Source organism: Austrofundulus limnaeus, unplaced genomic scaffold (genome assembly GCF_001266775.1).
Source record: "Austrofundulus limnaeus strain Quisiro unplaced genomic scaffold, Austrofundulus_limnaeus-1.0 Scaffold3, whole genome shotgun sequence".
In the NCBI taxonomy this organism is placed as follows: Eukaryota; Metazoa; Chordata; class Actinopteri; order Cyprinodontiformes; family Rivulidae; genus Austrofundulus; species Austrofundulus limnaeus.
The window spans coordinates 3725822-3736820 of NW_013952405.1; the positions used below are offsets into that span (position 1 = coordinate 3725822).

General features: G+C 39.5%; 1 protein-coding gene across 3 annotated transcripts in view; it reads right to left on the minus strand.

The window, feature by feature from the left end:
• Window positions 1-10999, minus strand: part of camkvl (CaM kinase-like vesicle-associated, like) — a 51494-nt gene continuing 40495 nt past the window's right edge. The window contains exons 2-12 of one of the 3 annotated variants that reach the window (XM_014017788.1): window positions 9830-9936; window positions 8480-8611; window positions 8266-8340; window positions 7422-7560; window positions 5328-5448; window positions 4393-4468; window positions 4054-4190; window positions 3728-3806; window positions 3550-3637; window positions 3273-3281; window positions 1-2210 (exon numbers count right to left, since the gene is read on the minus strand). In XM_014017788.1, the coding sequence (XP_013873242.1) occupies window positions 744-2210; window positions 3273-3281; window positions 3550-3637; window positions 3728-3806; window positions 4054-4190; window positions 4393-4468; window positions 5328-5448; window positions 7422-7560; window positions 8266-8340; window positions 8480-8611; window positions 9830-9924 (2418 nt within the window). In that variant the 5' untranslated portion in view covers window positions 9925-9936 and the 3' untranslated portion in view covers window positions 1-743. Of the gene's footprint in view, window positions 2211-3272; window positions 3282-3549; window positions 3638-3727; window positions 3807-4053; window positions 4191-4392; window positions 4469-5327; window positions 5449-7421; window positions 7561-8265; window positions 8341-8479; window positions 8612-9829; window positions 10981-10999 lie in introns of those variants that run through there. The other 2 variants (XM_014017775.1, XM_014017779.1) reach the window with 2 other exon arrangements.

Genomic DNA, 10999 nt, shown 5'->3' on the forward strand with positions numbered 1-10999 from the left:
ATAATAAACAATGTGTGTTATTTAAAAGCCTTTATAACATCTTGCATTTAAACAGTTTTCTCCAGATTTTCAGCAGTTGCAAAGGATTTCACAAAACTTTGAGTGGCAGTTCAAAAGTATCTAAGTCACATGAAACACTTTTCCAGCAGCCTGTGTAAATGCTCTGTTCTATTTCACTAGACAACTGTGTGACTCTGCTCCCTAGAAACAAAATGAACAGCTACATAAGGGAAATGAAAATTACTGAACTGGGATAAGCTGCTTACAAACAGATGATTGAAACTTGAAGAACATCTTGGGAACAAAATATTTATTAGGAAACTAGCTTTTTGTATGTATTTACAGTTTATAGGCAATATTGTAAATTAATCTATTTTCATTTGTTAACACTTGTGATTAGCTGATATTACCATAACTTTCTGATTCTTTGCAGTGCTTGGAAATGCCATAATGAATTGATTGGGTGGTTAGTGTTGAGGAACAAAAATCTGGATTTGACAGAAGGTTTAGATCTGCTGCTGTCACTCCAAGATGATATTCAAATTTTTTTGTCTCCAGTTTTCAAACAGTCATTTGATATGAAATCAGACTCAAGTTAAACAACAGTGTATAGTTATTTTTTCCTTTGGGGTATCAAATAAAGTACACGTCAGTAAGATAGAGTCATTAAACCCTCACTTTTAAATCATAAATCCAGTGTTTTATGTGTTTTGCATTTGTGTACTGCATCATGCAAACCAACCTTATAACCCCATGCCCATTCCAGCTTTTGGTGACTGGCCTGAATTAGCAGCAGCACTCTGTCCATCTTTGTCTTCCCTCTCTCTGAAGGTCTGAGGCGAGGCTTGTGAGGGGGGAGACGGTGGAGGATAGGACGGAGGAGGGATGCCAAGGTGAGGGAGAGTTGGCAGCACAGGCCTCGGAGAAGTGGGCAGCGGAGGAGGCGTCGACGACGTAGAGGAGTGTTGAGCTGGACGCGAGCGAGAGGTGGCTGGGGAGGCGTGTGCGCTTCTGGCACGCACAGGTTCAGCGGGACAGTCACTTATTTGCTCGAGCAGCGACGGCATGTCTCCCTCAATCTTCTCGAGCACGGCCACCATTTGCTTTTCAATCTGCTCAATCACACTGTCCATTTGCCAGTCGCTTGCAGCACTGCTCCCACTTCCATGATGTAGACCAGTCCCATACACCCCTACCCCTCCTCCACTTGTGTACAAAGAACTATAAGGGTTCCCATAGCTCCCTGCCATCCCCATCCCCACAGCCACAGCTTCCGGGTTGTATGGTGTGGCGTGACGACCCAAACTAGCAGAGCTGCCTGCTGAATAACAACCTGACCCCGGTGCAGTAGATGTTCTTGACATGCTTATTTCAGCACTGTGTCTGTCTGTTCTTTTGACATTCCTGTCTCTTCTACCTACAGGACTAGCATCGCCTCTTAACCTAACTCCCATTCCTGTGTCCACCCCCGTCCCCTGCCCAACGGCTGAAGTAACTGGCCCTCCCACCGACCTTTCTGCCACAGCTTCAGGCACTTGCGTCTGACACCAACTTCCATTGGTTTCGTCCTTTTGTAGGCTTTGGGTGGCTCGTCTCTTCTCTGGTGAGGATGATGCGATGACAGAAGATGCAGGGGAAGGACTGTGGAGTGCTGCAGTCATCTTCTGTTTGCTTTTGGGCTCAGGAGAAGCGGCTGTGTATTTTTTATCTACATCTGCACACTGAGAGCTTTCTAACAGCTTGGAGTGTTCAGGGGTCACGTCAGGGGTACATTTGGCCTCTGGTATGACTTTATTCTGACCTAAATTGGCAGCAATCTTTCTGGTTCCATCTCCTGCTCCCTTTTTTACACTTGACTTATTGAGCTCCTCTTGTGCAGGTTTAGGGGGTGAATTTGATTGGTTGAGAGGGTTCTGGATATCTGACGGGGAAACTCCTACAGATGGGCCTGTAGCCTTGCTTACGTCCTCTGGTATTTCCTCTATCTGAATGGCGCTTTCATCCCGGTGAATACCGATTTGTGTACTTTCAACAGTAACCTCTAAAGACACGCTGCTTGATGTGACCCCCTCATCAGTTGTTCCTTTCTCACCCTCATCACTCGTTCCCTGTGAAATGCCCCCTTCGGTGCCCTGAACGTCAACTGAATTGTCATTCTGTGCCTCCGAATTCTTCAGTCGTTGCATGAAGGTGGTAACACGGATTGCTTTCTGTAAACAGGAGATAAACCAAAAACAAGGAAAGGATGACAGGGCTAAAAAATATACAATTTCAATGCATTTTAGACAAAGGTGTTTGACAAAATGCTTATTCAAGCACCGTGATGTAGCATCAGTACAAAGCACTGAAGTGTAATTTCTGTGGAGCAAAGAAATATTATTGCCAGTTGTTAGCATCCAGAAGACTATAACTTATTATACACCCTGGTTTAAATCAATCTCAAGACTCACTTTTCTCCAGGAACTCCTTGACTGTGCTGATTGTAAAAGATCAACATGTACACGTTGATGTCTCATTTCGGTTACAGTCATCAAGATTAACTTTCAGTCAGCAAGCACTGAAAGAGTAAGAGAAGATGTGCGAGCCTAGCAGTTGTTTCTAAACCAGGGCGATGCGAATTCCCTCAAATTCACGGAAAAATGAAAATCCACTGAATACAGCGTGGCTTAACTGAAAGAGCTTCTATATGTATGAGTTGAATGTAACAACAATGGGACAATGAGCCAGGATTTGTGTAAGAGGAATGCCAGAGGGCCTTACAGCTCAAATCACTGCAGTTCAACAGTCAACAGTGGCCGTCAGCCTTCATTTCCTTTCCAGTTCTCCCTCTCCTTATCCACACTAATTCAAAAATAAAGAACAAAACTTGATTTATCTGGCTAATTGTTTTCTGTTTTTTTCCCCCCTACCAGTCGAGTATCAGAAACTAGTGCGGATGAGGAGAAAGAAAGGTTGCATAGCAGGCCACGTTGATCATCTGGATGTTATCCAGTGAAGAAAAGTGGGGCAGAGTGGATGGATCTCTGTTTGGGACAGACAGAGCGACAATGGGCTGGAGCAGAGCTTGAGAGGAACCTCGACAGCCTTGGCATGATCAGTATACATCCGGGTTGACAGCAATTCTTAACTGCTTTGTTAACTTTACCAATAAAATCCCTGTTTAAACACTGATGATGGTACAGCTTTAACAAAAAAACAGATGTGTAGTTTGATCATGCCAGACAGGGTGTGAGGTTTGATTCTCATTCTCACCCATAACAAAACAACAATACCTTCAACTCCTGGGATCACATGGAGAAAGAGAGAAGAGGTTTACAACTGTTACTCTTGCTGAAGGTCAGCATCTTGGTTCTTCCTAACTGTGAGAATTATCACTGCATTATGCAACATTCTAATCAAATCATACCTCAATGAGAGCTGTACTATGAGCTAAAACGCTATTAATCTCCAAGCAATCTTGCCACTCCTCCATTTACTTTGCGGCTCATTTACTGTGCGTTTGCCAAATTTTGATTGTGCTGCAGGAAATAGTGCAGAAGGAACTCATACCCGCCATTTGGCTTTCGCAAAGTTCTTCTCAAACTGGGCGCACACACCATCCTTTAAGTTCTTCTCCGACGCGCCATTTCCTGCAATCCTGGCACAGATGACAAACAGCGGGACAGTAAGAAAAAAATAGGGCCTAACAGGTGTGTAAAAGAAGATGTGAGTATAAGTCCACAGTTACCATTCATGTCGAAGTGCATCTTGTGCTGTGACTCTCAGCATCTGGTCCACTTCCATGAGTCGACACACAAGCTCCTTAGCTGAAAGAGGAAGAGCACCAAAAAGGAAGAGAAAAAAATAAATTCTGGTCACAATTACACATTTATAGATAGTTTTTATTAAATGAGGAATGAGAGTGCTTTTATATAAGCACAATAAATCAGGCTGTGAAATAAATTTTGACAAAGCAGCTATTTTTTTATTAACTGCTTCTCTGAGATTTAATGAACAGGCCAGTCTGAAAGTAACAGTGGGTGTTTAGTGCCATCGTGTGGTGAGGGAAAACACCTGCAGGTGAAATATCATCCCAGTAAGGAGAGTCAAACTCGAAGTCCCCAGCAACAATGCGACAGAAGATGATGCGATTATGTAGATCTGTGTTTTCTTCTTCAGTTTCATCATAAAAAGGAGGATTACCCGATAAGCTGCCAAAACACAAAGAGCAATAAATAAATAAATAAATAAAATAAAAAGTAAAAAAGGGTAATTACATTATCATAATGTACATGATTTTGAGAAATCAGATCCTTTTTATGCGTAAATTTGTTGCTCTGTAAATTTTCAAGCAGCTTAGAACATTTGAGTTTAGCTGAAATGTAGTTTTTGAAGTTAAATTTAGAGACTCACAGTATGAACATGATCACACCCACAGCCCAGCAGTCCACAGGACGACCGTATCGGTGTCGCGCCACTACTTCTGGAGCTGATGGTAAAACGTTCAGTGGATGTAAAAATAAACTTACAATCAAAAGCAAACAGAGTTCTTGGTTTTAATCCGTACATCTTCACAGCATAGAATATAAAATGACTCAGACAACCTTCATCTGAAGCTCTCATTTTAGCTTCTCATCCTTCTTCCCATCAGAGGCTCCATTCCTTTTCATTATTTACTGATTTCATTACCTGGCCCGGCATTATGAATGACTGCCCTGGTCTTTAACTGCAGAGAACCTAGCCAAAGCACAGCTCTGCACTACAGGTTGCCCTCACATAAACCTCAGAAAGACAGAGAGCACTGAGGCAGTCCACAGAATCAAAGAGCAGATAAAAGAGAGAATAAACAGGAGGCACAGAGCAAGTGCTAAATGCTTTCAATCCTGTTTATGTTTTTTCCACGTTTTACAGTGGGGTGCAAAAGTTTGGGCAGCCAATTTTCCTGATTTACTGTTATAAATCATTGATTGTTTGGATTTTAAAAAAATCAGTTAAATATATAATATAGGGGACAAACAGTGATATATGAGAAGTGAAATGAAGTTGATATGATTTACTGAAAGTGTGCAATAATTGGTTAAACAAAATTAAGCAGGTACATAAATTTGGGCACTGTTGTCATTTYATTGATTTCAAAACTTTTAGAACTAATTACWGGAACTCAAATTTGGTTTGGTAAGTTCAGTGACCCTTGACCTCCATACACAGGTGACTCCAATTATGAGAAATGGTATTTTAGTASAGACCCTAGTTTTATTCACAACAAAAAACAAAAGTAATAGCAAGATGCAAATATTACAGAAATAGGAAATAAATCTAAAAACCCACATAAATGAAGTGCAACCCACCTAAATATTCAGGCGTTCCACAGGGCTCTGTGATTGGTCCGTTCTCAAACCTGGAAAGGTAAAAGTCTCGCAGAACGACTCTGTTATGATTGTTTTCTGTGTAGTACATCAGGTTTTCAAGCTAAATGCAAAAACAAAAGGGGAAAACATTTTGTTACAAACTAACATAGACTGAAACTCTATTTTTTTTACTTTCACAAAAAAGAATGGTTTAGAGATACAAATATATGATGGAAATATTCATAGATGTTCATTTTTAGGAATACTTAGTTAACAGGACAGATTTCTGCCCTTAAACTGCTTGATCTATCTTACTTTGCATTTTACTTTCGTATTAGTTATTTTTCTTTGAACAGTCAAAAGGAGCAAATAATTGTTGTACTTTCCCTCAAGCCATTTACACTAACTGGTAAGTGCTGTGAGGTTTTTCAGCAGATGGTGTGCTCAAAATCCCTGAGCAGACTAGCAGCTGGAGAAATTTTGGACGGAATAATGATGAATACTTTCAGAAAACTGACATCAAAGCCGTGGTGGATAATTATGAAAAACRCCTTATATAAATTCTTTCTGGAGTGAAGAATAATTCAAAAATTTCCATTTCCTGAGAAGAATAAGTCATGATTTGAGAGTTTGCTAGTSTAATAGTGGTAAAACCAAACTTTTAGACCAACAGACAGATGTAATTATGTGATTTGGTTGATAATATTGTCTTACTTGTTATGTATAAGGCTAATAAAAATACTGTATATTACCTTTAAACTTCCAATCAAAAATTGTTAAGAGAGCTGCTATAAACTTAAAGGAATTGAGATTTTTGTAAAACTGCAATTTAAACTTGTTTGAAGGAAAGAAATTTTCAATTCAAGGAATACGACTGTGAAATAAATTTGAGATTGATCTTACTGCTGTAAAAATTATATTTATGAGAATGATAAAAGTTAGTTTRTTGAACAAATATGATATATTATATGTGTGTATGTGACATGATTTGTTGTTTAGGAAGGACCCGTTTTTTTTGTTAGAATTTAATTTTGGGGAAAAAAGATATAAAGATTTTTTTCTTTCTGCTTCGTTTCAATTCGTTTTATTGTAGATAGATTTTCTTTTTTTCTTTTAATAAATTATTAAAAAAATTGAATGTCAAATGTACTCTTTTTTCATGCAAAATAAAAATGCTGAGAATATTTAAACATGTTTATATGTAACATCATTTTTACCACACATTTGCACACATCTAGAGGAGTTTCATCTTTAAATCTGTTAAATTAAGCAGTATAATTGCCTTTTTTTTTCTAGGAACTGATTAAATAGAAAAGAGATCTTACTGAAAAGGTCAATATGACTTAGTTTGACATTTTTTAGGACAATCCGTACCAGTCCAAACCTATGGATTTCTATCTGCTACCAGTAGGTGGAGTCTGAAGACAGAGTTATGATGTGTTTACATTTTTTAATGGGTCCACAATGAAGCATAAACATATACATCCATTTGCAAGTGTGAGTATCATTATAGATTGTTCCAAGCCATTAAGACAATGTTTACTCCCAAAGTAAAAAAAAACAAATGCTCATTTTATAATTGAGATGGTAGAGAAATGCTTTTGTGTGTCTCTGCAGAGGCTGTATGTTGACTGAATTGCGAATGTGGCTCTCTGGGATGGGTTATGATGAAGAGGTCAAGAAACAATAAAAAGTTGTTTGTTTCTTTTCCTTTTGTAGTTCTAGGCCACTAGTTTATTTAAACCTCAGTATTCTGAGGACACTTGGCACACACTTTAGTGTATTACACACACACACAGACACACAAACTTTCCAGAGATATGTGCCACACATCTTGTTGTTTTTTTTATCCTCCCAGGCATTACTCTTTCAAAGTAACACCTTCCCTTGCACCTTACCCTGCTCTAAATGTGAWCAAATGTCTGCTTTTTATCATAAAATYCARGCTTTRAATATTAAAATGTCCACCCATGGGAATGTCATGTCTCTGTGGGGAATGAACTCCCCAGTGGTTAGTTTGCAGTTTCCATGTGTAACACCTACACACACACATCCAACGATGCAGTGATGGATGAAGAGTCGGTGCAGTTGTACCTTGAGGTTCCTGTGAACAATGTTGAGGGAGTGTAAGTACGCCACGGCCTCAAGAACTTGCTTGATAACATTGGAGGCGTCTCTCTCCGTGTAGTTCCCTTGGTCCAGAATCCAGTCGAATACRTCTCCCCCTGTGGCACTGTGTACAATTACACGCTGTATGTCACTATTCTACTAGTGGATATAGATGTTACTTTTCAACATTACACATCATTTTTCTGCACCAAAGTTATTGCCCTTTTGTCTATTAGGAATACGTGTTGTTTTCCCCTCCCCATTGCGCAGCCGAGCAATTAAAGTAAGAGTGCAGGGTATTACTCTTTTAGACTTAGTTGGTGGGAGCGATTATCACATATTGCCCTCAGCAGAATGACTGTGGCCCTGGCCAAGCTGTGAGCTACACGTTAGAAGCCTGATGACTGCAGTCACTTTAAGTGCAGTTCTCTTTCTCCTTGTTTCAGTAATGAAAATACTTTGTCCTCCCCGTTTCGGTCGGTGTTATTGCTTTTAAACAAAGTTAGAAATGTTGAATTTCACGAGTCACAAGCGATGCATATTTGCCGGGGCTCTGAAGAATCAATTTCAAGCTCCCCGTACAAAGTATCCCACCGCAAAGCAAGCCTTCAGGGGCCACTGAGTAATGTTGAATGCTACTGAGAGCAAATGTCTTMGTAAACCCAACACCTTCCACTGTTGCAGAGGGGAGAACCAGAGCACACAGTAATAAGAGGAAAGATTAAATTCCCAGCTTTGAAACAGTGGATTTATTTGTGTGAGTGTTAAGATGCACGGAGGCACAAATAWATGCGTTGTCAACACTGAAAAAGGAAATGTCTAAACTCACAGTTCTTGGATGATGAAGTATTCTTTCCGGGTCTCAAATGTATCTATCAGCTGGAGGATGTTTGGGTGATTGACCCTGGAACAGAAAAAAAAGGTGGGCTTTACATGCAACTTTGTTACATCAGTTCTATTTAAATGCAGAAACATTTCTTCACTGTTCTACTCTCTGACCCTTTTTTTTTGTTTATCCAAATGTGTACTGGCCAATTACTTACAGCTTCAAGATCATGATTTCGTTCTTGGCAGCTTTGCGGACTTTCCTGCCGTCTTTCTTGAGGAATTTCTTGCAGACAAACACCTTTTCTGTTTGTCTGTCCTTTGCCAGGCACAGCTCGCAGAACTCCTTCCTACACCGAAAAAAAAGAGGAAAATAAAACTCCAGAAAAGACAGACTGAAAGAAGATAAACACAGTGTGAGATGAAGGATGGAAAATGGTGACCGTGTGTTAAAATGAAGCCTAAAAMAAACATGCTTGGCTGTTTTTTTTTAATCACATCTGACAATAATGACCCAAGAGAGACGAGGAATAATATTCAAATTAGAGAGATTCAGAACACTGGCTGTGCTGGTGAAACATAGTGAAAGAATTTAATTGGAAGGTGAGTGGCTGAGTTGAATAAATAGACTGTAAATAAAAATCTACAGGGCATCAACAGCTTCTTTGGCTTCTGGGGCAAACAGTACATCATGCAAATGGATTTATGGAATCCATATAAAGAAAGATCAAACTGAAATATTTCTTAATGAACATAAATTTACATCAACAATGTGTAAGCAGGGGTTCTTATTCTGCCTATATTTTAATATTTAATATTCAAACTTGCTCATTTCATTTGTGTAAACACATGTTATGCATACATTTTTATTTACTTCACTGCTTTAATGGCTTTATTTAATATTTGGGACATGCCCGTGTGAAATGAATATTTTTTTCTGCACTCATTTTTTTCAGTATGCCTGCATCTGTGTGTGAGAGTGTGTGTGTGTGTGTATGTGTGTGTGTGTGTGTGTGTGTGTGTGTGTGTGTGTGTGTGTGTTATGTAAATTCTGAGCAGAAACCTCTGAGGCCAGATGCTGATGTTGCCATATGGCCTCTCACACCAATTGGTATTTGTGCATATGGTCTGTGTGTGTATGTGTGTGTGTGTGTGTGTGTGTGTGTGTGTGTGTGTGTCTTTTGAGTAGTGGTGTTCTGGAGAAATAAATGATAAGTTTTCAGCCAGCAAGGTGATTATCACAAACCTCTGCATGAAAACTGTATGGATTTTATTTTCTTATAAACGAACCACTAAACTGAAAGGTTGTTTTTAWTGAACAGACAGGATCAGAATGCTCAGATGTTTGAGTGATTCAAAAATGATCTATTAATAAAAAATAATWATGTAAATACTCAATTTTAGATAAAAGTAAAGCCAAAAACACAGTGAAAGTGGTTCTGATTCATTTGAAATACTTTTAAAATTTTGCYAAAAACACTTGAAACTTGAAATATATCAATTAATTCTACATAGAGATATCAGAACAGAAAATTTGAAACTAATGCATTAAGTTTTAAGCTACTTACGCTCGAAGGACTTGTCCAAACTCATATTTGTCTGTGACATCAGATATGCTGCTAAAGGTCCGCCCATCTCGCAGGGCAAGGCATCCAAATGGCATCACGGCATTCACCTGACAAAACATATATATATAAAGAAAAGGGGAAAAAATGTGAATGGGCGCAGTTACCACCACATCAAATTTTAGCTCAACAAACTGAGTTGTAGCCATTTTCTTTTTGTGTTTTCTATGTTCAGCTGCGGCAGTCATCTTGAATTGGGCCTTACAACTAACTGCCTACAGGAAGGAAGTCAAACAGCGGGCGTCCTGATGAAGCAACAACCACCTTCTGCTAAACACAGAAAAGAATGTAGAGATAGTGGTGGATTTCAACCCCCTCACCCCCTTTACATCAACGACTCTGCACTTTCTGCTGTGGAGTCCCTCAAGCTCCAGAGACCGGAAGTAGGGGAGAAGAGAAATACAGTCTCCATCTCCAATGAAGCAGCAAAGAGTGTTCTGCTGGTGAACAAATCCAATCTGCCACAGACCCCGATGATCCATTTCAACACAGCGATCATTGAATCCATCCTCACATCATCTATGGCCATCTGGTTTGGTTCCTCAACCTCCCAAGAATGAGCCGAACTCCAGCARCTCATCAGAACTGCAGAAAGGATCATTGGAWGTAATCTGCCAACCCTTCAGGAGATCCACACCAGCAGGGTGAGGAAGTGAGCTGGCTAAATCACAACTGACCCCTCACATCCTGGACGTGACCTCTTCCAGACACTTCCCTCTGGCAGAAGAACAACTCGGCGTGCTAACAGCTTCTGCCCTACATCTGAAGTACTCCTCAACCACAGCAGACACCTGTCATTCTAGTTAGAACTTATTCCACAATGTTAACAAACTTCAATAATTCCACACAGCTGTTGAAAAATATGTACATATTGCTGATCTGACAAATGTTTATTTGCACTATGTGTAGATGCTCACATTGCTGATCATCTGTAAATTCCTGTAAATTATACTTTGTGTATAGATGTTAAACTCCTCTTAGTGTATTTCTTGTCAACTTTCAGTGGTCTTGTTACATCTTACATGTGTGCTCTCACCAAGTCAATGTCCTTGTATATGTACAACATACTTGGTGAACTGAATGAATGATTGATTGATTGATTGATTGACTGAC